General features: G+C 37.1%; 1 protein-coding gene across 10 annotated transcripts in view; it reads left to right on the top strand.

Moving 5' to 3' along the window:
* The window catches only part of TRAK1 (trafficking kinesin protein 1), a 257382-nt gene that overhangs the window by 138050 nt on the left and 92559 nt on the right, over positions 1-26773 (top strand). The window contains exon 1 of one of the 10 annotated variants that reach the window (XM_016426419.2): positions 21168-21781. The exons of 7 other annotated variants lie outside the window; for them this stretch is intronic. In XM_016426419.2, the coding sequence (XP_016281905.2) occupies positions 21718-21781 (64 nt within the window). In that variant the 5' untranslated portion in view covers positions 21168-21717. Of the gene's footprint in view, positions 1-21167; positions 21782-26773 lie in introns of those variants that run through there. 2 more of the 10 variants (XM_056800222.1, XM_056800223.1) reach the window with 2 other exon arrangements.

Raw genomic sequence — 26773 nt, 5'->3', positions numbered from 1 at the left:
TAGCAGAACCCAACCTGGTGGTGAGATACAGTAGTCCTCTTTTACATTACATCAAATGTTACTATTTCTGAAGGGACTATCTGTGGATGCCCGGGATAATCCGTAGCAACCAGTTAATAAATTGTAACTTGAACTGCCTCAAAAAAACCAAAAACAAAAACCTATCCAGTGCGTGCATAAAATAGAATATATAAAATACTCTGTCGATACTTAACTTGAAAAATCTTCTAAATGTATCCGTTGTGTAGTAGGATCACAATGCTATTTGGTCTAGGATATGGGTTGGGCTTAGAACACTTTTTATCTATTGTTTCAATGTGCTTAGGATAACTCTCATTGTCTCCTAGTCTTAACTCATGAGTTTGAGTGTGTAAACAGTGCCACCATAGGAAAGCTCTGGTTTGCTATTATTAACATGAAGAAAGCATGAAGAATTTGTGATTTTTGCCCGTGTGGAAAATTCTTGGAGAAAGGACTCCTTCCACCAAAGCAGATCCCAACTCAGCTCTGTCTCAGTACGGTAGCATCAAACTCAAATAGAACTAGGAGCCTCTTAACCGACCACAAGGATCCCTGTGGGCTGAGAAAACCACATATTAGCATTATATATATTCTACTGTATTTTTATTCATGTCATTAAATATTCCCCAGTTATAGTTGGTCCTGGGGAACATAGGAGTATCGTAGGCTTCCTGTTTGACCTTAAGTCCCAGGGAGCAGCTTGAAACACAGTGAACCAAGAACCCCCTTTGCTGATGAACAATAGATTATCCTTCTTGTACTGTATTCTAGGTTCTGCTGCAACCCTTTTCCCTTCATCACAGATTGGAATATTCCTATTGTTTGTGGCCAGTTGGAAATTCTACATTTGATTTTAATGTTTTTAAGTGTCAGAAGTGGAAAGTGAACCCAAGTCTTACACAGAACTTTATTTACTATGCCTTGTTGCCCTCTTAATTTCAATATTAATATTATGATCATTTATAATAATTAATATACAACATAATGTATATGCCAGTACAAATGGCATGATATTAGATTGAGGGACCAGCCATGGAATCAGGAATACTTAGGTTCATGGTTTTGTTTTGGCTGTGTGGCTCTGGGCAAGTCACCTATTTTTTTCTAAGTACAAATATTCTTTCTTCTGTACCATTTTCCATCCACTCAGATATTTTGATGACTATATAACTTTTTCCTGATGAACCTGATCTTCAGTGATAAAAGGAGTTTCCATTTTTGGAATTCTCTTATGGTTCTGAGATTTTATAAGTCCAGAGTGTAAAAAATAGACTCGAATACAGGACTACAATCCCCATGAGCCTTTGTTCCACTTCCCCAGAATGCCTTGTAATCTCACCTGGGCCGAGATCGAGAAGGTATTTAAGCTGATTGAAAGGCTTTTGTGTGCTCTTGACTCTTGGACTTCCGTTTTGGGGCAGGCCTGGCTTTTTTCATAATGTAGGTGAGGTTGTGTCTAGGCTTCTCTATGGCCTGGACACGTGTCTCTTATCCTGTATTTTCTTTAATCCTTGATCTTCAGTAAACCTCTAAAAAAATATAATACTCCTTGCAGAGAGAAACTAATTTCTACCTGCCTCAGTCTCCCCATCACCCCTAAATTTTAATCTTTACAAGAGCTGTTCTGAACCCCCACCCCACTCCTCACAATTCCTCCCCTCAATCATAATAATCAAATTATAGGATCATAGACATGGAGCTGAAGCAATCCCAAGAGATGACCTCTTTCCAAAACCCTCATTTTACAGATGAGAAAACTTGAAGGCTAGAAAACTTAAATGATTTGTCTAAGATTGACTAAGAAGTAGCAGTTGAGATTTGAACTCAGATCTTCTAATGCTCTTTTTAGCCATTTCCCCCCTATATACCATACCACCTCCTATTATGGCTAGCTTATTGTTTAGTGTGTTATAGTTCTTTAAATTATGTTAAGATATAATATTTTCTTAGATGCTGATAGTTTAATTTGGATTTTGCTGAGTAGAAGTTTATGATAATTCAGACCAGATTGGGCTAACAGATAAATTCTGTCCTATCTGATGGGAACCCCCCCCCCCCACACACACACACACATTTTCTAGCATCTAAAAGAATCAACTTCAGTGAGATCTATTTACACATGGAATATTTAATTACAAATGATTCTTTGGAACTCATTAACATGGACCCAAGAGCCCTGCCTGTTCTTGGCAACAGTTGTCAGTAATTAGTTTGTCTGACTCAAATAATTCTACGTTGCCCTTTAAAACAAAACAAAAATTTCTATCCTTCAGTGTGTTTATGAATTCAGTCAAAATGCATATAGTTTCACATTATTACTTCCAATGAGCTCTTCCTCTGGTTGTTGGCTTGTAGGGAATCAAAAGGCTGTTTAATTGAAAGCGATCTGTGTGTTTTGTCCTTGATATATACCTCGGATACCTCGTGGGGACAGGAGACCAAGGAGAGTGAGCCTGTGCTGGAGCGGAGGAGAATGTAAACCTGATTCTGTAATTTATTAACAATAGAAAGCAGAAAGTGACCCGCGAGACAGAAAGCACCTTGCCAGGTCACTCACTTTGCTTATGCTGTCTGGTCTGTCACCAGGCAGTTGTGATATTTGAGGCAAAACAGGGAACAAAGTCCTTGTTGATTGACTTTCACTATTTTTTTTTTTTTGCTTTGGAATGCCAAACCCTGGGCAAGTCACCCAGCCCCTCTGGGCTCTGTTTTTCTTATTTGCTAAATGAGGAGTTTTTGTACTCAATGGCCTTTATGATTCTTTCCAGCCAGCCCTACATCTGTCAGATGTGATCAGATTTTTCCTAACTATAAATATTCTATCTTCTAGACCATTGCACCTTACAATCCTGTATTGAATATATAAAAGCTTTTACAATAAATATGTGTATTTTTATGGGGTAAATTTTTGCAGTTGCTTCTTTCTCAGACTACAGTGAGGACAATCTTAAATCAATTTACTTGTGATTTAAACAAATAAAACGAAAGTCTATTGTTGTCTACTTCCCAATCATGGGAAAGAAGCGATAATTTTTAATGCCTACCTGAGACTTGCCATTTCTAATCTTATATATTTCACTTTAAAAATAAGTTTATCAGTGAAAGCGTTTCACAAGGATTTTGTGACAGCTACCAGGCAAATCAGAGGAAAATCTGGCTTGTATGTCAGAACTGATAAGATAAAAATCTCTCTCTCCCTTCTTTTCTCTGTGCTGGAGGCACTTTTTTTGGGGTGGTGGAAATAAAACCAGTTCTCAAATAACTATAGCTAAGAAGAACAAAGATCTCCAAATATCAGATCTGGCTTTTCCTATTTTACTGAGTGGTCAAATAACCCTTTCCACAGGGAGAATGAGGAATTTTATCTCTCTCTCTCTCTCCCTCTCTCTGTGTGTGTCTTTCTTTCTCTCTTTCTCTTCCTCCCTTTTCTCTCTCTATCTTTTCCCTCCCTCTTCTCTCTGTCTTCCTCTTTCTCTCCCTCCTTCTCTTCTTTTCTCCCTCCTTCTCTCTCTCCCTCTCCCTCTCTCTTTCCCTCTGTCCCTCCCTCTCTTTTCTCTCTGTCTCTCTTCCTCTCCTTCCGTTTCCTCTTTCTCTCTGTCTCCCTCTCTCTTTCTCTCTCTCTCTCTCTCTCTCTCTCTCTCTCTCTCTCTCTCTCTCTCTCTCTCTCTCTCTCTCTCTCTCTCTCTCTCTCTCTCTCTCTCTCTCTCTCTCTCTCTCTCTCTCTCTCTCTCTTTCTCTCTCTCTCCCCCTCCCTCCTCCCTCTCTTCCCTTTAATCTCTTTTCTCTGGTTTGCTCTTGCTTTCTTGCTTCCAGTATGCATCATGACTTACAATGACCCTGAGCTAAATGAATATTTAAACATGTCCACAATAATTTTGCTCACTTTGTAATACCTCACTTATCCTGAATGCCTCTTCCTCTCATATATCTGTTAGCTGCCAAATTGCTCTGATCCCACCTCCACAATATGCTTGCTACATCTGTCTCATTTTTGGGACTCATAGCCACCACCCTAATTCAGATCCTCTTCTCACCAAGATCTTCGCCTTGCTTTTCCTGCCTCCCTTCTTCCTCCTAGACAATGAATCTTCCATATAGCTGGCAAATTATTATTCCCTAAACATGAGTATGATCATGCCGCTCTCCCCTTCAAGAACCCTCAGTGGCTTCTTCTTGCTTCGAAGGATAAAAATGCAAGCCCCTACTGGCCATTTAAAGCTGCACAATTGTTTTGGTGACATGAACATACTGCTCCCCTTCTAGCCAACTTACTTGGTCTTCTTTGCACATAACATTTCTCCCTCCTCTATGCCTTTACATAAATTGTGCCATGCACAAAACTCCATTTTGGATACATGTTGTGTTCCTCTGTAGAGGAGAAGGCAGGACCTCATTTGTTTTTGTCTCTGAATTCTCAGCTAGCACATAGTAAGTGCTTATAAGTGATTGCCGAGGAGATAGTTAGGTGGATTGAAAGCCAGATCTAGAGGTGGGAGGTCCTGGATTCAAATCTGGATTCAGATACTTCCTAGCAGTGTGACCCTGGGCAAGTCACTTATCTTCTATTGCCTAGCCTTTACCACTCTTTTGCCTTGGAACCAATACTTAGTATTGATTCTAAGATGGAAGGTAAGGGTTTAAAGAAAGTGACCGTTGATTTGAACTGAAGGCTATTAGGATGTTTAAATAAAATGAAAAGACATTCATAAAGCCCTTGGCAGAGCTTTATAAATACTGGGTATTTTTGCTATGATTATTTCACTTGTTAATTTCATTTGTCAATTTCATGCCGCTTTTGATATAGATAATCAGAGGATCATTTATAACAATGACCTCTAAGGTCACAACAATCAAGGAATCTGCTATGATCTTAACATTTGCAATGGAAGCATCTTTCTAAAGGACATACTTCAAGGTGACCTTGTGCTCTACCTTGTCAAATGAGACAGTGTGGTACAATGGAAAGAGCCTTTGGATTCAGAGGCAGAAAGCCTGCCTCTGTCACTTTACTGGCACAATCCTGGTCAGGTCCCTTCATTGCTTCCTGCCTCAGTTTCCTTTCCTATAAAATGAAACCTGTTGGATTAGAGAGTCTTTCAATCCTTTCTGCCTCTAGATATATGGTTTTATGAGATTCTTTTTTTAGTTAAGGAACAATATAGACTTCTATTCTTTATGTCTTACAGTTAATTGTGCAGCATTGATGATATGGTTTGATGAAAAAAAAACTGGAAAAGCTTTTCTGTTTTCTTTCTCATATTTTCATTAACGATATCTCTAGCTTGTGCACAGATCATTCTAATATGTCCATCCACATATACTGTATACATATACATATTATTATTAAGATGTATAGAGAATTGATGTAAATCCTGGCACAGTGATTTAACCTTTCACTGCCCATAGGCATAACTTTAAAAGCTTTCTTTATTGATGATGAATCACAGATCTATTCTGTGTCCTTCCTGCCAAAAAAAGAGATTTATAACCATATATTTTTTCTTATTGAATTATTTTCATATTTACTAATCCATCATGACCCCATTTGGGATTTCCTTAGCAAAGGTACTAGAATAGTTTGCCACTGCCTTCTCCATTTCATTTTACAGATGAGGAAACTGAGTCCCCATCCTTAAATGACTTGCCCAGGGTCATATAGCTAGTAAGTATCTGAGGTCACAAATTTGAAATCAGGAAGATGTATTCCTGACTCCAAGTTCAGCACTCTATCCACTGCATCTCTTAGCTGCCCTATAACCACAGTTTTATAGATACATAGATGGAAGAGGAAGGAGAGACTTCTCTATTATGAGAGTCAGAACTTCAAGGTTATGCTGATTATTAAAATCAATTTTAGATAGGAAGTAGTAAGAAAGTCCCTTAATCTGGGTTACTTAAGTAAACAATTAAAGCTTGATGATTACCAATTTGACCCCCCCCCCAAAGACGTCCTTACTGCAAGGGAATAAGCCTTAGCAGATTTCTGTACTAGAGTCACATACAATGTCTATCAGTATAAAAAGTGACTTAATTTTTTCCCATGCCTGAGGTTTTCTGCTGACCTTGTCAGGATGCCAAGAGAAAGAGGTGTGTGTTCTTGGCAGGCTTAACAATCCTACCTGACTAGTGATGGGGCTTACTTTCTGAATGGCTTCCTGACTTCCTTTTAGTGTTTAGCTTTTACAGGTCTTGTTTATTTGTTTTGATTTTTGTTTATTTCTCTGTCTAAAGCTATCTAATCTATCTGTCGATCTCTCCATCCACCATCCATCTATCTACCAATCTAACCATCCATCATCCATCCATCTAGTTATCTATCCATCTAGTATCTATCTATCTATCTATCTATCTATCTATCTATCTATCTATCTATCTATCTATCTATCATCTATTTCCATCCATCATCCATCTACCCATCTATCTATCCATCCATCATCCATCTATCTTTCTCCATCCATCCATCCATCTATCCATCTATCTTCCCTTACCTGCCATCTTAGAATCAATACCATGTATTGGTTTCAAGGTGGAAGAGCAGTATAGTATGTATTTGAGGTGGGACATGAACCTAACTCCTTTGTCCCACGCCGTCTGCAGTTTCGATTCAACAAGCATTTAGTTCAGCTCTTATAGCTTACTCTTGAGTCTTTCTTTTTGAAGGGTTCCTATTCTGGCCAGCAAATTTGTTTAGAGAGCAGTAATTAGGAAGCATCTTATTTCTATCCTGTAGGCAGTCTCTTGGATCCTGTTGCCTTTAAAGTCAGTTGGCTTTCCTTGAACAAATTTTTTGAGTTTGAAAGTGACTCAGGCATTCTTGGTGTTCTTTGCCCAGGACACTCTCATCTCCCAATTCTTGAGGGTTTTCACTGGCTATATCCCTTGCTTGGAATTCTCTTCCTTCTCTTCTCTGCGTTTTGGCTTCCTTGATGCCCTTTATTTACTTATTTTATGGGGGGAGGTTAAGTGATTTATTTGAAAATTTTTCATTTTTAATAACAAATTTCCACATACATTTTCCATAGTTATATGATCCATATTGTCTCCCTCCCTTCTTCTCTCCCCACTCCTGGAGCTGACAAACAATTTAATCTGTGTTATACACGTATTACCTGATGCCCTTTAAATACCAAATAAAATTTCACTTTCTACAAGAAGCCTGTCTTAGTCCTTCATCTTAGTATCTTCCTCTGTTGATTATCTCCAGTTCATCCTGTCTGTGTCTTGTCTATACATTACTATTTGTTAATGGACGTTTCCTTGGTCATTAGACTGTAAATGGCTTCAGTGTAGGACTATCTTTCTTTGTATGCCCAGTGCCTAACACACAACCTGGCACACAGTAGGCACTTAACAAGCACTAGTTGACTCTGGTTAAGTAAATGCGGCTTGCTTTTTCTTGCTGCAGCATTGTGGTGATACAGTAAGATTATTGCTCCCTGATTTTTTTTCTATCAGCTTCCAAGGTCATAGAGTGACTTGGAATAAACCTGGATTTGGCTTTGTACAGGAGGCTTTCTAGCTATGGATAAACAGTAGTAGGGGGCTTCCATTACAAATGTTTCTTTTCCCTTTTCCCGAAATTATCATAGAATATTATATTTCTTCAGCCAACTTTGACTTTTCCCCCTTCCCTATGTTATTGGCAAGCAGCTTCCTTTCTTCTCTTTTCTCCCTGCTCTTAGTGTCAATCAATCATTCTCCACTTTCCCCCCAACCTTGTTTACCTTCATTATACAGTCATTAACACTGATCTGCATAAATAACCCTAGCACCTGTCTCTGGGCCAAAGTTAGTATCTTCAGGCAGGTAATGATCTGGGTTCCCATTTGGGCACTGCTGCCCTTTGATGTCAGCTACTATCATTCTTTTCTCATTGCCATCATTCTCCATTCTTCCTGATCTAGCTCAACCCAGAAAAAAGAACATTAATCTTTAGACTACATCATCTACCAATTCAAGGGCAGGAAGGGAATAGACCATTGGCCAGTTGTGTTGTCATCTTGTGTCCTGGGAGGGAAGGCAGTTATCACCCAAACACAGACCCTGATAGGCCAGGTTAACCCCTGGTCGACTAAGACAGCAAAGAGGAAAGAACTCTAAACTTGTGGTCAGAATGCCTGAGGTAGAATTCTGGCTTGTGTGTTTTGATGGTGCTTCTATCTCAGGGAAGCCAGTGGGCCAATAAACAAACCTTATCAAGTGTCATTTTTTGGGACATAGAGTCAAAATAAAATCATCCCTGCTCATAAGATGTTTGCATTTCATTATTGATAGTTGCTATCATTTTTTTTTATCATTACTCTCTCCTCTTTTATCCTGTTCTAATCCAACCCAGACAGTCAGTCTTTAGAATGCAACCATGTCTTTGGGTTTGAGAAATCTGAAAAACTCCACACTTGGGTGTGAATTTTTGCTCTACTAACATGGGAAAATGACTTAACCTCTTTGGGTCTCAATGTTCTCATCTCTGAAATGGGGTTGATAGTATCTGGAATAGCTATTTCCTAGGGTTATTGTAAGGGTCAGATGAGCTAATGGTTGGCACCATGTAAAATGCTTAGTAAACCTAAAATCACTCTATAAATATCAGTTGTTATTTGCCTTTTTTTGGTATGTAGAAGGAAAACATTAAAACAAATCAATACATTGATGAGTTTACTGTATTTGTGTAAAGATTCTGATGCCAGGCACCCTAGACAGAGAGACATTTTTACTCTTGTCTTTTTACTGAAGGTCAAAAACACAACATTGTCTTACAATCAGTTTATTCTCATCTTCAAAGTTACTTCAATCCTTGTTTAATGGATCAACTGATAGGTTTGAATTTCAAGATGACACAGATGATGTGTTAGATTCCAGGGTTTGAAGGCTAGCTGGGAAAATGGGTTCCTGACCCGTAAATCATTCCATGGACCGCCATGCTTTGAGTAAATGCAAGATTTTGTCTATCTGGCTATTTTCTCCCACCAATATTGTTCCTATCTATGGTCTTCATCAGATGTTGATACAGAAGAAGCTCATCTTCTGGCTCACCAAATTGTGTGAGACTCAATGAACTTCACTTATCTGTTCCTTGGATCAGAGACATGAGGCCTCTATTCTCTAGACTGATAGTTGAAATCATGATACTAGACTGGACTTTTTTCTAGATTGTACTGAATGGGAGGAGGATTGGTTGAAGAAACTAGGATTATTTAGCCTGGAGAAGAGATGATTAAAGGTTATATGCTTGTGGTTATTGACTATTTGATTAATTGTCATTTAAATTGACCTGAAAGGGTCAAAACTAATAACAGTGGTCATACACTATAGAAAGGAAGATTTTAGGTTAATATAAATAAAGACTTGCTAATTTTTTTTAGATTTATGTGTATAGTTTCACTGGCAAAGGAGGCTTCTTTTAGTAATGGCAAAATTCAAGGACTCTTTGCCACTTACTGTTACTTTGGGCAAGTTAATTCCAGTTTCTGGGCCTCTGCTTCCCAATCTGTAAAGTGAAGAGACTGACCTCCATGATATCTAAGGTCTCTTTTAGCTCTAAAATTCTAGAATTCAGACATTTTCTAAGTCCTCTCACCTGGGAGGGGGCTGTAGTCATAAAAATATCCTATAATAGACCCATAAACATAACTATGGGCACATTGTACCTTTATTTGGATCTGAATCTATTATTTCATTGGTTTGAGTACTCACTAATATAGATTGCTGTCCTGTGGCTGTAACTTAGACTTGGATAGTGGCCTGGATTACTAAGAAGTGGAGACTTGGTCAAGAATGTGTAAGTATAATATCAGAGACAGGTGAACTCCAGCCTTCCAGAGTCTAAGGTCAATACTTTATCACTACACCATGCTTCTATCTATTTCCATACATATTAAAAACAAATTGTGCATTTCCCAAATTTATGAATGAATGACAGAAATCTGATAAATATCTTTGAACAGGGGATTAACCCATCACATTTGTATTCTAATGAAGTTATGAGATTTCACAAAACAGATTCTAGGTCATCTTACATGATGGAAAATTTTCTGAGCTTCCTAATATGACAAATTTGTAGGATGTAGCACTTTTCAGAATCTAGATTTACTTTGCTGGCTACCTTGAGAACTGATGCTCTCTAATTGCAGCTGTTTGGCTTTGAGACAAATACACGTATGCAACATGACCCTCACTAGCTGTAGTTACAGAGGCTAATTTTTCTATTGTGGTAGATGTGTGTAGAATGATCATTGTGTATGTGATTGTCCATTGTAGAGTTAGTTTTTATATTTCTTCAGTTTCTAAGATCTTCTATTACCATCCTATTAATTCTGCTAGTCTATTACAAGTTTTTCAAAATGTGATAGCACTTTGCCTGAACTATAAGAAATGTCAAGAAGCCACAACTATTTTCTTTTAAGAAAATGTCTTCATTTGAAAAAAATCAGTCAAGAGACTACATTACCTATTAGAACTGTATGGAAAGCAAAAAATGATCTTGAGGATTTTGTTTATTGGAGAAGAGAAATAAAAATATGAGCATCAAGAGACAAGCCTAGACAGGAGGTCCTGGGTTCAAATTTGGCCTCAGATACTTCCTAGCTGGGTGACCCTGAGCAAGTCACTTAACCTCCATTGCCTAGCTCTTACTGTTCTTCTAGTATTGTTTCTACAGAAGGTAGATATCATTAAAAATGTGTCATTTTAATTTACTTGAATGTAGTCATCCTGTATATTATTCTTGGAGCACTTCACTCTGTTACCAGTTCATAAATATCCTCCCAAGTTAGTCTGAATTTGTAATCTTTAAAATTTATTATTATTATTATTTCAAGCCCAATTGTATTGCATCATATCCATATGCTACAGTTTGTTCACCCATTGACAAATCTTTGGACTCCCATCCTGTTTCCATCTTTTTTTTTTTTGCAATAGTTCAAAATGTTGCTATCAATATTTTCATGTATGTAGAGTTTTTCTTTCTCTGACTTTGAGGTTTTGTCAATTGGTATATTTATGTCTAGAGATTCCTGGGTCAGAGAATATTAATACTTTAGTGATTTTTCTTGCTTATTTCCTAATTGTCTTCCTTCCTTCCTCCCTCCTCCTCTCCTCTCCTCTCTCTCTCTCTCTCTCTCTCTCTCTCTCTCTCTCTCTCTCTCTCTCTCTCTCTCTTCTTCCTTCCCTCCCTCCAGTCCTTCTTTCCTTCCTTCCTCCCTCATCTTATTTTATTTGATCTCTAAGGTTTCCTAATTGTCTTTCACAAAGGTTGGATCCAATCACAGCTCCACCAGTCATTTATTAGTGTGCCTTTCTTTCCACAGCCCATTCAGCATGGACTCTTCATGTTTATCTTTACTGGGTTGGATGTGATGCAAAACCTCTGAGCCGCTTTAATGAGCATTCCTCTTATTAGTGAATTGGAGTATCTTTCATACATTTGCTGATTGTTTGCAGTTCTTTTGGAAACTATTCCTCTCCTTTGACCACATATCTATTAGTGTATATCTTTTGGTCTTATTTGTGATGTTTCTCTGTCTATCTTCTTTACCAGAGATATTTCATGCAATTTTGTTGATGCTTCTCCCCTTTCCTTCTCCTTCTTATGTATAAATTTAGAGCCAGAAAGGACCTTTAAGGTTACGTATTCTGATTCTCTCATTTTACAGATGAAGAAATTAAGGTCCAAAGAGATTAAGATCTGTCTAAGTTTGAATAAAAACTAAGTAGCAAAGTCAGGATTAAAGCTCAGAGTCTCTGCCTCCAGATATAATGTTCTTTTCTATTCTGCTCTTCTCATCCAGCATTTCTAGCTGTATTGATTTTGTTCAGTCAAAAGCTTCTCAATTTCCAATAATCCTATAATAATCTTTTCCTGATCACCTTGGTTTCTTGGTTGGTTAAGGACTCCCTCCTTCCCTCATGCCCCCATCTGTAGTTATGCACGGGCTCACTTTGCTCATTCTTTTTGAAGGCTGTACTGAATTTATCTTCCTTAAGAGGAAAAAAAAAGGATGGGAAGGGGGTAGAGATGGGGGTGGAGGCAGGATGGAAGGATTCTTTGCAGATTTATAATTTTCTTTTTTCAGAATGTTGCCTAAGACAAAACTGGAATGGATTCAACTGGGAAATACATTCAATTACAGCTCAGCATTCTGTGATGCATCCCACCGCCACATATTCAGCCCAGACTCCAGTGGGTTAAGTGGAGAATTGGTTACGGCAGGATCACAATTGGTTGTGCTTTGTATATCCAGTTCATCTGTGATTCTGTAGTCATTTCTTCATTAGTGGAGTGAGCACGAGGTCAACTGCAACTAGCTGGCTAGTTCAATCATGTCTCTCTATGGAAGGTTCTGCTGACACAAGGCAAATCCACAGATGGATGCGATTCCCTTTCCCTTCTCCCAGGAGGTTCAGATTAATTTTAATGATATGGACCGTCAGGGATGCTGTGGGTTTTGGCTTTCCAACTTTTATTAAATTACATCCTGTGATTTTGATTCTATTGTACAAAAGTACAACCTTGCTTTTTCCTCTTTGGGGTATGGATGGAGTGGAGAGTGGAGGGGGTGCTACATGTGTGCAGTGAGGGTTGGTTTTATACTACTCTTGGAATCAGGTTTAAAAAAAAAAAACAGACGGAGAGGGAAGGGTAGTTGAGGATACTTGATGGCAGGCTGTTCATTAGTACCATGCCATCTGCTACCAGGGTAGAATGACTGACAGTGACTCTGCTTTAAAAAAAAAAAAAGCTATCTCAAAGGCACCCTGCTTTATTAAACTGGTTATTATTTCAATCAGGAGAGGAAAAACATTTTTGTAAAACAATTAGTTTAGATGAGGTTTAGCTATTACTCATTAGGAGCTAAAGACTAGAAAGAGCTCTTTTTGTTTCTATTGGGCTTCAGATTCAAGGAGCTCCACTCCATTGGATAAGTTCAAATGAGGTGTCCATTTGGGAGAATGATTTTTCCCTTTCCTTTCTAAACTTTGGGGCATCTCATGCAGAGGCTTTGAGTTTTTCATTTAGAGGAATAAGCTGACTTTGTACTGCCAATAGTGTGGAAGATGCTGACTAGGAATGAGCAACCACCAACGTTTTTGATTGTCTCATATTTCATCACAGCTTGGGCAGCTACGTGGTGCTTGATCTGGTCAGCAAGGAGTCAGGAAGACATCTTTCTGAGATCACATCTGTTTTCAGACACTTAATAGCTTTGTGACACTGGGGAAGTCACTTAACCCTGTTTGCCTCAGTTTCCTCATCTGTAAAATGAACTGAAGGAGGAAATGGCAAATAGCTCCATTATCTTTGCTAAGAAAACCCCAAATGTGGTCACATAGAGTTGGATACAATTGAATAACCACATATTTGACCCAGTCTTGCTCCTCCTAAACTTCCTCTCTCCATATCCATTGTTCTCAGGTTCTTCAATTCTTACATCTCTTCTAGCCTGTTTTCTTCTCTTCAGAGTTTTGACCTTATAGTTAACTTGTACAACAACGTACTCTTTTCCACCTTTGAATTCCTTATTCTGCTGTCCTGTTCTTCATGCCTTGTTGATCCCCAACTTTGTTGATCCCCAATATTTGTTAAGCACCTACTATTGTTCCAGGAAGTATGAGAAATATATGGGATACAAGGAAAGACAAGAGGGAGTCCCTGCTTTCTGGGACCTCACAGTCACTAATGACTTCACGATTGCTAGATTCAGTAGGCTTTTATTAATCTCATTTTTTAGTTTTTCTTCTTAGCTACTTTCTCTTGTCTTGGCCTACATAGCTTTGATTTCTTCTAGATTATCAATTTGGTTGCTTCTACTCTGTTTGCTTACCTAAGTTATTAATTCTCCTCCCAACTGCTACATGCTGGTAATCCCCAAACATGTTGTCTTAGAGACTCTCTTTGAACTCCCTTCTTAGAGGATTGTATCTTTTATTACTGCTTCAGTTATCACTTTCATGCAGGTGCCCCCTCCCAGTCTATATCTCCATCCCTAGTCCTCTTCTGCATTTGTAATTGCCTTTTGGATATCTCTCTCTGGATTTCCTGCTGACATCTCCCATCTGTACATGTCCAAAACAGAATTTATCATCTTAGTTTCTCGTGATCTGCTTCCCCTCCTAACTTGGCTATTTCTGTTGATGGCACTACACATCCTTTCAGAAACCTACTGCTGAACCCATCAGGTCATTCATCTTTGAATCTTTCCCTTTTTTTGTTGTTCATTTGTTTCACTCATATCTAACCATTCATGATTCCATTTGGAGTTTTCTTGGCAAAGGTACTGAAGTGGTTTGCCATTTCCTTCTCTAGCTCATTTATTTGAAAACCTTACTTTCTCTCTTAGAATCAATACTAAATATTGGTTCCAAAGTAATTAAAAAAAAAGCCATAAGGGCTAGGCAATTGGGGTTAAGTGACTTTCCCAGGGCGATACAGTTAGAAAGTATCGGAGACCAGATTTGGACCATGACTTCTCATCTCTAGTCCTGGTTCTCTCAATCCACTTTTTGATATTTTGATATTTTTGATATTTGATATTTGATATCTATCCACTCTTCTCTATTCATGTTGCCATCAACTCTTATGAAATGTCATCCAGCCTTTCCCCTCTCTCCTACATCCTTTACACAGCTGCAATTCCTATTTCACAAGTTCACTGAAGACTTTCTCAATAATCTTCAGGGTCTTTTCTGTTGCCTGTGGGATAGAATGCAAATTCCTTATTCTAGCATTTAAAGCCTTCCACAGTCTGGCCTCAGCTTTTCTTCCTCACTTTATTTTACATGATTTCTTTGCCTACCCACCACATTTCTGTTGGGTACCACCATATTGTCCCATCATCAACATCATCTTAATGCCTGCCGCCCATCCCACCCCAGGCTTGGAATACATTTCTTTCTGACATTCTTCCTCCCCAACTCACCTCAACTGCTGCCACTTCTAAGAAGTCTTCCTTTCCCTCTTCTCCCCCCTCCCCTTTTCCTCCCTCCTCTTTGCCTGCGAGTAAGAGTGTTCCCGGTGCCTTTTTTTTTAAATGGATCTCTCTTTTGCCCTTATCTCATTCTATCTCATTAATACTATTTTTACATTTTAATACTATTTAATACTAAGACTTTCTCATGAGTACTATTTTATGCTATCTCATTAACTATTTTATATGTTAACACTATTCAATACTAATACTACCTCATTAATATTTTAATGCTATTTAATACTGTTACTACTTCATTAAACTCATTATATTTTAATACTATTTAATACCAATACTGTCATTAATGCTGTTTTTATATTTTAGTACTATTTAATACTAAAATTCTCTCATGAGTACTATTTTATGCTCATTAATACTATTTTTTATATTAATACTCTTTAATACTAAGAAATACTATTTTATGCTATCATGAATTATTTTTATATGCTCATTCTATTCAATACTAATACTACCTCATTAATATTATTTTAATACTGTTACTACTTCACCAAATGATTTATATTTTAATACTATCTAACCCTAATACTATGTCATTAATTCAATTTTTATATTTTAGTGCTGTATAGTACTAAGACTCTCATGAGTACTATTTTATGCTCTCATTAATATTTTTATATATTAATACTATTTAATACTAATACTACTTCATTAATATTTTAATACCATTTAACACAATTACTACTTCATTAACATTTTAATACTATTGAATACAATTACTACTTCATTAAACTATTTATATTTTAATACTATTTAATACCAATACTGTCATTAATGCTATTTTTTATATTCTATTACAATTTAATACTAAAATTCTCACGAGTACTATTTTATGCTCATTAATATTATTTTTATATATTAATAATATTTAATACTAAGCCTCTCTCAATACTATTTTATGCTATCATGAATTATTTTTATATGCTAATACTATTTAATACTAATACTACCTCATTAGGGTTATTTTAATACTATTACTACTTCACTAAATTATTCATATTTTAATGCTATCTAACCCTAATACTATGTCATTCATTCTATTTTTATATTTTAGTGCTATTTAGTACTAAGACTCTCATGAGTACTATTTTATGCTCTCATTAATATTTTTATATATTAATTTAATACTAAAACTCTCTCATGAGTACTATTTTATGCTCTCATTAATATTTTTATATATTAATATTATTTAATACTAAAACTCTCTCATGAGTACTATTTTATGCTCATTAATGTTATTTTTATATATTAATAATATTTAATACTAAGCCTCTCTCAATACTATTTTATGCTATCATGACTTATTTTTATATGCTAATACTACCTCATTAAGGTTATTTCAATACTATTACTACTTCACTAAATGATTTGTATTTTAATACTATCTAACCCTAATACTATGTCATTAATTCAATTTTTATATTTTAGTGCTATTTAATACTAAGACTCTCTCTTAAGTAATATTTTATACTATCTGATGAATATTAGTTTCATATTTAACACTATTTAATACTAATACTGTCTCATTAAAACGATTTTTATACATGTCATGTCCATATAAGCTTGTTGAGTGCAGGGACTTTGTTTTAAAATTATTATCATTTTTTAAACCTTTGTATTCCTAGCACCTAATACAATTCACTGCATGTAATACGATGATTGAGTTGAATGAGTTAAAGTACAGCTGACCTAAGGGACAGGTGAGAAGCCTAATGAAAGCCTTTAACTAAAAACTTTTCCATGCTATTCCCTGGAAGTTGATATTGGATCATTTATTGGGCAAGAGAGTTAAGGAAGATTTACCGCTTCTCCTCCCTGGCATATGGAGCCCACTGTTGGGGTTTTGATTCCCGCCACCTCTACTTTCCTGTGATCCTTTGGTGGTTGTCTGTTGTGGCTGTTTTTGAGTATGGTTGGTAAAAAAAATCAGTCAGTCATCATATATTAGTGAACCAGATACTGTGTGCTGGCCACTGGGTAATGGCTAGTCAATGGGGGTTAAGTCAATGACTGCCCAGGGTCACATAGCTAGGAAGTGTCTGAGGCCAGATTTGAACCCACGTCTTTGAGCCTGACTCTCAATCCATTTAGCTGCCCCCAGGTGCTTTCCTCTCACTCTATGAAGCCATGCTAAAATTTTCATTTGCCCTGGAAAATGTGGGTTTCATAAAATAATCTGGAATTGGCATTTTGTGCCCCTTGAACCAAATCCTCCCCCCTTTTTTTTCAGACTTTTTGTGATGAGCTTGTTAAAACCAGGCAGAAATGCCCACTTAGTCAAACGTTTGTGAAATCTCTTCTGTGTGTATGTGTGTGTTTGTAGGCTTATAGATTTATGAGCTCAGCAGTCATCTTTGCAATCTATATTATGGGGGGAGAAAAAGAAGTGGAAACGAAGAACTCTGGTACTTTTTACCTCATCACTCAGAGCCTTGACTCTGCTTTGTTCCAAGGCTGTCATTAGCATGGTGGTCAGTCTGTCAATGTAGAAGACGTAAACCAAAGACTCTGCTTCCCTGGGAACTTCTTAACCCAAAGTAGCAAGACTGTAGGTGGGCCGCCCAAGGACAGACTTCAGGAGAAGATGGTAGGAGGTAAATGAATACAATAATGAGGCTAAATATGTCAGAAAGTTACACATATACGTGTTATCTTCAGTCATTTCAGTCCTATCCCGACTCTTTAAGACGCCATTTGGGATTTTCTTGGCAGAGAGACTGGAGTGTTTGCCATTTCCTTCTCCAGCTTGTTTTACAGCTGAAGAAACTGAGGCAAATGAGGTTAAATGATTTGCCCAGGGTCACATAGTAAATATCTGAGGCCCAATTTGAACTCAGGATTTTCTGATTCCAGGTTCCATGCCCCATACATGGAGCCATGTAGCACTACATGTACACATGCACATATATAGCCAGCAGTGAGAGAAATGCAACAAACCTCCCAGAGAACATATAAAATATACATGTGTGTGTGTGTGTGTGTGTGTGTGTGCATGACTATAGATAGCAATTTTGGAGTTTTAGATTGTTATAGGAAAGCTGAGAAGGGATGTTGGTCTATAGTTAATATAAAAAGCATTTATATGAAACTCCATATATCAGGCATTGTATTGGGTACTCAAAATATATACAGAATATGTATAAATATATACTAAAGATATATAGAATATATACAAAGATATACAGAATACATAAATATATAAACATATACTAAATATATAGAATATATATTAATATTACTAAATGTTTGTAGAGTATACAAAATATATACTAAATATATTTAGACTATAAAATACATATATACAATATAAGGATTTATGTACTATGTAGAACATATACAACTATATATAATATATAAAACATATGCAAATATGTATGAAATAGATATAGAATATATAAATATATACAGAATATATATAAATATTAAACATATAGAATATAAGAACATATACTAAATGTATATAGGATATAAATATATACTAAATATATACAGAATATATACCAAATGTACTAATATAAACTAAATATATGCTAATACATACTAAATAAACATAAATATACTAAATAAAACATATGCTAAATGTATATAAAATATAAATATATACTAAATATATGCAGAATATATAAATATATACTAAACATACAAATATAAACTAAATGAATATAAATATACTAAATAAAGCATATACTAAATGTATTTAAAATCTAAATATATACAAATAGATACAGAATATATAAATATATACTAAACATACAAATATAAACTAAATGAATATAAATATACTAAATAAAACATATACTAAATGTATTTAAAATCTAAATATATACAAATATATACAGAATATATAAATATATACTAAGTATAGTAATATAAACTAAATATATACTAAATGAATATAAATATACTAAATAAAACATATACTAAATGTATTTAAAATCTAAATATATACAAATATATACAGAATATATAAATATATACTAAGTATAGTAATATAAACTAAATATATACTAAATAAAACATACCAAATGTATTTAAAATACAAATATATATGAAATATATACAGAATATATATATACTAAATATATTAACATTAAATATATACTAAATAAATATAAATATACTAAATATATATAGAATATAAACATATACCCAAAATATATATGAATATATACTAAGTATATATAAAGATATGCTAAATATATACAGAATACATATACTACTTAAGAATATATATGCTACCTATATAGAACATATAAATATATACTAAATGTATAGAATATATCAATATATATATAGAATATGTAAAATATTAGATATAGATATATACAAATATACATATGAAATATGTACAGAATACATACAAATATATACGAAATATATGCTGATTGTATCCAAAAGTAAAACAGTTTTTGTCCTCAAGGAGATTACAGTTTCTGGGGAGAATCACCAGGCAGCAGAGCTATTGGACTAAGAGTGATTCAGGTCTCAGAATGATCTGATGACAAAGGGACAGGAAGACATACATTCATAATCAAATTACCCTCAGGTTGGCCGATGCCTTAAGGAGTGGATGCTTCCCCCCTTTCTGCTTTGGAATGGGATTGTGTAACTCTGGATACAACTCAAATGCATCCTTGTTTTCCTGGTTGTGGGCTGGTGACCCATTGCTGACTTGGCTAGAGGGGCAGAGCCCGGAGGGTTGAGTAAAGCTCCTTTGGGGAGATAGTGTTGTTTTTCTTATTGGAATCCGGCAGGTCCTGTATGCTGGGCTGAGTAAGAGTGAGAGCCATGTGGCTGCTATGGCCAGTGTGTGGTCAGCTGGGAAGTTGGTCTCGGTTCGCTTAGTAAGTATGGCTTATTTCTCTTAAGGGTCCTGGCTTTAATATCTTATTTTGGTGCTGCTGTTCATGAAAACAAACAAGCAAAACATCTGAGAATTTCATTCTCATTTTGGGCATGGTGGAAAGATTTTTAGCTTCTTTTTGGTAGTGAATAAATCTTTGCTAAAAATGTGTACAGTCCACTGGCCTGTAGGGTGTGAGAATGGGAGCTGTGGATCATAGGAGCATAATATTAGGTCTGGACCAGGTTGTGAAGGGCTTTAATGACAAAGAAGTGTAGATTTGAACCTTGAGGTGGTGGGGGTGGGGGAGGGGGAGGACCACTAGCATCTGCTGAAAAAGGGAGTGACGTGATCTAATCTGCACTTTGACTTCTTAGAGGAGGAAGAGTTATAATGAAGAGAGGCTTGAGAAAAAGAGGACAATTAGGAAGTTTTTTAGTAGTCTAAGGGAGAGGTGGTTGAAAAAACATGGCGGTTGGGAGTGATCAGGCAGTGAGAGATGTAGGGGTAGAAATGACCAGGTTTTTGATTGATATGTGGGGGGAATAGGAGTTGAAGTCAAAAGTTGATGTGATAGAACTAAAGATCAGGCAAGTGACTAGAACTGGGGATTGGACCTGGAGATTATTTAAATATAATAATTAGCTTTATTATATAAAGTTCTTCATGATTATATATTCTATTTATTTCTTTCCTTTTTTTTTATCAACTCTTGTCTTCCTTCCATCTTGAAACCAGTACTAAGAATGGGTTCCAAGACAGAAGGGCGGCAAGGGCTAGGCAATGGGGGTTAAATGACTTGTCTAGGATTACAGAGCTAGGGAGTGTCTGAGGTCAAATTTGAACCCAGGACCTCGTGTCTCTAGGCCTGGCTCTCTATCTACTGTGCCACTTAGCTGCCCCCTTATATTCTATTTCTTATAAGTACATTTTTTTTTGTTTCCTTGGGAGCATGGGAAAGCTCCTACAATATGGACTTTTGCGAGTAAACCTTTGCTTAGGAGGGAACTTTAGAAAATGATGACTCACTCACTACTTCTTCCCACTCCGTTTCCTACATTCTCAGATTTCTTTTAATGGTCATTACGGAAAGGGCTACGGAAAAGTTAATTTGATATAGATGAGTAAGAGTCAAAAGATTCTCTCCTCCTCCCCCATTTTGAAAAAATGTCATTTTTTAAGACTCACTATGTGTGATTACAATAAACCTCCTATATGTGTGAGAAAAGTTATAATAGATGTCTTTGTCTCCCTGGGGCAAGATGTCAGACAAGAAGCCTTTATGGTCCCTTCTTACCCCTCATGGGCTTTATTTTAGATTATTTTATTAGAAACTCCTATTTTCTTGTTTCATGGCCCGGATATCCCTGGAAGCTAACAGCTTTAGCATCCACGGAAGACATTTCCTGCATCCCTGCATCATTTGCAGAGCCGGCTGGTCTCCATGGCAACATGCTCGATTGAAAGATGTGTGGGGGAGCTGAGAAGAGAGGACTGAGTTAGAAGCACCAAGTGGTGGTGTGTGTCCCTGACGTCACCTTCTCAGCCTTTTGATAGGGTGGTTTGGTCTACTCCCCATTCAAGGGCCACAGAGCTCCTTTATGAGAGTGTGCATGCAGCGGGAGGGCATCGGTTTTGGAAGTCTGCCTCCCTGGCTCTTCTCCCCCTTTTCCCCTCTGGTCCCTTCATTTCTTCTTTTCTTTTCGTTTTTCCTTTTCCTTTCTGGCTCCAGTCCCTCCCTGAGAATGTGTAGCTTGCTTTCAGCCTTTTGGGGGCTGCCGTTCAGCTCAGCCTACCATAAAGGCAGGGAGGCATGGCTGCGTTTCACTTGACCTCAGAAGCACGGCAAAATCAGTTCTGAGAATACTGACTATGCAGAAATTTATCGAAGCAGATTACTATGAACTCGACTGGTATTATGACGAATGTACAGATGGTAATTATGGTCTCTGCCAATACGAGGTTGCAGGGTGGGTGCCTGGGGGATGGATCGGGGTCTGGGTGCTGGGAGGGGGCGGGAGCAATGGCACTGGTGCAGCGGGGATGGGTGGCATTAGGAATTCCTTTTTCCAAAGCATGACCAAGGGTTTTTGGCAGGGAAAGGATGGTCCGCTGGAAGATCTCTCTGGATGTCTTCTCAGGAACAGATGATGGGTTTTGACCTGGGAGGCAGACGTAGGAATGTTGATGGTTTGTAGGTTCTGTTGAAATTCTGCTTCCTATGAGCTTTGCATGTGTGTGTGTGTGTGTGTGTGTGTGTGTGTGTGTGTGTGTGTGTGTGAGTGTGTGTGTGTGTCTGGGCATGTGTAGACATGATGATGTGAATGTGTGCAAGCTAAGATGTGCCTGTTACCCTTTGTGCTGTTTGGGTGAAGAGAGGAGAAGGGTGTCAGGCATTCCATCAGGCATCTCCCTTCACAGCCATCCTTGGGTGTCAGCCAATGGCCCAGAATACTCTTCTTCTTTTTTTTTTCTCATGGCTTCCAGTGTATTTAGCACTGGGTGCTGAGCAGCAGAGAGTAGGGGCTGGGTGCATTTAAGGAACTATGGTACTCCTGCCAGGGGAGGGGATTCAAGTGGCTTCTCTTACTCTGGTGACCCAGTCAGGGTCTTGGATGACATCTGTAGCTTAGAATGGGTCCTTTCTTTGGTCATTGCCTCATCTGGTCATTATTTTAAAGGATGGGTGTGGTGAGAACGGGAAGAAGAGGAGGGGGAGGAAGAGGAGGAGGAGGAGGAGGTGGTGTGTGTTTGACAGCCCAGGGCAGGTCTGGAAGGAAATTTATAGTGTGATATAAATGGAGCTCTCCAGGACTAAGTAGTGCTCAGAAATACTTTTAGATGGATGGCTTCCAAAGCAATTTAGATGTTTTTGTGAAGCACTGAAATTCTATATTTGTTTGTTACCTTGAAAACCTTGGTTTCTTTCTTTCTTTTTTTTTAATCCCTTACCTTCCACCTTAGAATCCATACTATGTATTGGTTCCAAGGCAAAAGAGTGGTAAGGGCTAGGCAATGGAGTGGTTAAATGATTTACCTAGGGTCACACAGCTAGGAAGTGTCTGAGGCCAGATTTGATTCAGAATATCTCTTCTCTAGGTCCAGTTCTCTATCTACCACTGAGCTACCCAGATGCCCCCACTTTGGTTTCTTTTTGAAAGATGATTCTCAAATTGCAATCCTTCTAGCAAACTTTTTAAAAAATTGCTTGGGTAACACAAAAATCTTTAAGATATTATTTTACCTGTACATCTTTGAGGAAAGCCCCAAAGTGACTGGGGTTCTGTTGGTACCCAAGGTCTTGAATGACCTTCCCCCTTTGAATATTTATCTTCTGAAGCTCCTCACATTTGATTAACCTGAATGATGTAACAGACTAGTGAACTGGCCTGGTTAACAGCCGAGGGAATTAGAACAGTCCTTGATATCTTTCTTATCAACTGTTTCTGCTGTGAATGTATGTTAGAGAGGAGTCCTGGCAGTATTTCTTGGGCAGTGGTGTGGGTGGGATGACATACATTTTTAATTTGCTTAGAGGGACCACAGCATCCTCAGGTCATGAGAAACTGGTTCTGGGGGAATGTACGTGCTTAGGAATGATCAAGTGAAGAGGATGGCTTGTGGGGAGCAAATGCACTTAGAAATAAATCCAACTTTGCTGAAGCTGACCAAGCATCTGTCAGCAGCTGGAGGAGTCCACTGTCTGATTTCTCTTCTCTTAGTACAGGGAGTCTTGTGGGAAGGTTATGGGTGTGATTTAAGGAGAGAGAGAGAGAGAGAGAGAGAGAGAGAGAGAGAGAGAGAGAGAGAGAGAGAGAGAGAGAGAGAGAGGCTGAGACTTAACTCCAGATATACTGAACTCTTGAGCCCTTATGTGATGTAATTTAGTAGTTATAGACTATATTATAAAATCAGAGAACAGAACTGGAAGGGACCAGAGTATTCTACCATTTTACAGATGAGAAAACTGAGACCTGAACAAGATTATTCCATGTCCTATAAACTTTAAAACAAAAAATAAATCTATATATATTTATATTTACATATATGTATTTATGTGTATAGTAAATGGGACAGTGTCATTTTTCTGTCAGTAACTATACTGAAGGGCATTAAAAGAGAAGTAGTTGGGAATTCTGAATATGATATTAAGAAGATACAGATTTCCATCTCATCTCAGAATCTTTAACAGCTATGGGACCTTGCTTAAATTATTAAATCTCTTCTCAGAACCTTAGTTTTCTCCTCTGAAAAATGGGGCACTGTTGGGAGGAACTAATGAGAAAATATAGGTAAAATGCTTTGCAAATGTTGACTGGCAGTTGTTAATGTCCTTATTATAAGTGCCATATAAATATGTAGGTGTTATAAATGACACATACCTCTCTGTAAGGAATAGATATGAAAGTAAACTCTACCCAATTAGCTCAAGGGGAAGTAGAAGCAGTGAGTGGGGAAGGGAAGCCTGTGAGCCACCTGAGTCCTGGTAAACACAGCCTAAGAATTGGAGGTGAGTAGGAGGGGAGGTTTTCTTGTTGTCTTGGCCTAATTGATACTGGAGCTCCTCCTCACACCTATTTCACACCTGGTGAAAGAAAATCACTTGCCCCAGTGAATCCTGAGGATAAGAGAAGACTTGTCCATGTCCTGTTTGCCAGTAGAAGAATTTTCTCATCTTGGATTCTCTCTTTATTTGACTCTTTTTTCCCCCCCTTCTGGTTTGCTATTTCCTGACTTCCTGATGTTTGCTCTGATACTCCAAAAAGGAAAATGGAAGAACTGAGTGATTCTCCAAGGGGTAAATTCTGACTGATGCTAAAGTTTGAATGTGAGCTATGTTAAAGATGGAGGTGAAGCTTCCTTCTCAACTAAAAGAAAGATAATGGTGGGACTCAGTTTTTTTGGACATGCATCTTTTATATTATCATGGGAATAAAAAATAATTGAGACAAATCAAGGGATGAAAAGGAAATCCTATTCCTTTGATGTCTCCTGGGTCTGATTTTTCTAAAAGAAGTATAGATGGAAAAAGTATTTCATAGCACTTGTTCCCTGAAATCAAGGATCTGGGAAAAGCCATCTAATTACACAGATATATTTTAATTTAATTAATTAACTAGTCATTACCCATTCTATTCTGGGGCAAGTTCACATATTTGTAAAGTGTATACATGTTTGACATATACCTTTACCCTAGAAAATTGCAGAGCAGAATTCAGATTACAACTTGGTCACTTTTCTCTGATTGTCTGCTCTGTCATTGAAGGACATTTGAATCCATATGGTTTCATTCATGAAGGACTTAGGGTGTGTATAATATTTTTTTTTCCCATCCTCTCTCCCTCACCTTCTTCAGATTGTTGAATTTTTTTCATCTCATTAAGGCTACTATTGTTTCATCATGTGAACTTCTTGAGGACAGTTTAATTTTTATCTCTGCATCTTGAGTATAGTAGATCCTTAACAAATGCTTGTTGATTTGATAAACTTTCTAGATCATTCTGTTCTCCAGGAGTTTGGTGAGAGAAATATTTTTAGAGTCTTGAATGCCTAGGAGCACCCATCGATGATTTCACTGTCCTGTACCCTTTGAATAATTAATGAGGAAAACTTTTAGTGAATTCCCCAAGCAGATAGCAAAAGGCCAGTTAAATTTAATTTAGAAAAGACCTTTGTGGTCAAGTAGAAAATGACTGTATATTTAAAAAAAAAACAGCCAGACTCTTCTTGTTTACCTTGGTTGATTGACTTATGATATAACTTACAAAGGAAGCATCTTAAGTACTTTGAGGTAGAAGGAGGAATGTAGGGGAGTGCCATATAAGTATTTCACCTGAAATATTGACAGTATAAAAAATGGTAGGCAACATTGAATTTTTCCAGGAACTTGGTGAAGTTTTCATTGCATTTTTCCTTTTAAAAAATATTGCCATATGGTCTAAAACTCATTTCCCCCTCCCCCAAGTTTTATCAGTAGATTTTTAATGGTTGCCACTCCCATCCCTCAAGGAAAAAAAAAATAGAATGATCAAGGTAAGAATAAAAGGGGAAAACTATTTCTAATGCTATAAGAATTAGTTGGAGACTTCTGAACACATTTAGTACTTTTAAGAGGTTTTCTTTAGGTATTTTAAAAGCTTAGTGCAGTGGATATCTCATTGAAAGCTTGTAATTAAAATGATTTTATGACTAGCATACAGATTCTGCTGTTTATTGAGTGTGACCTTGACCAAATCACTAATCTCTCTGAGCCTCAGTTTCTTCATCTGTATAATGAGGGATTTGGTCTAGATGGTCTTTAGAGTCCCCAGCTCAGTGTTTGCTCCTTTCTTACAGATTTAGGGTGGGTTGGTATCCTTAAGAGATGATTTATACAATTTGCCATATATCCCTAGTGTGTGAGTTTAAAAGGGTCTCAGGTAACTGAACTGTTGGGCTGTGGATGGTTTTTGATATTTATAAAAGAAGCTCAAGGGGATAAAGGTGAAAATTTGGAAACCAGCAAAGGATCTGTGTGAAGTCATGTACTCAGAGAAACACATTTTTTAAAATTTATTTTTATTTTCTCAGTTATATGTAGAAACTATTTTTTACCAATTGTTTTCTGAAGTTTGAGGATTCATACTTTCTCCCTCTCTATTCTCCCCAGGCAGCAAATATTCTGATGTAGGCTATATCTGTACTACATAGAGACAGAACTTAATGCAGTGCTTTCACTAGCCATCACCCTGGCTCAAGTAAGTTAAGTTAGCATGTCTGAAAAATATCTAGATTAACTCTGGAATCTTAAATTGTTTCCATTTTACTTTGTTTTCCTTTAAAAACACACACACACACACACAGATGGGTCTTTTGTCATTTTCAGAGACTTTAATTCAAGTTCATCTATTTTAATTTTAAACATACTTGGTACTTTTTCAGCCAATAA

Source organism: Monodelphis domestica, chromosome 5 (genome assembly GCF_027887165.1).
Source record: "Monodelphis domestica isolate mMonDom1 chromosome 5, mMonDom1.pri, whole genome shotgun sequence".
Taxonomy (NCBI): domain Eukaryota; kingdom Metazoa; phylum Chordata; class Mammalia; order Didelphimorphia; family Didelphidae; genus Monodelphis; species Monodelphis domestica.
Note: the sequence above shows the minus strand (reverse complement) of the source record. Positions and strands in the feature narration are given on the sequence as shown.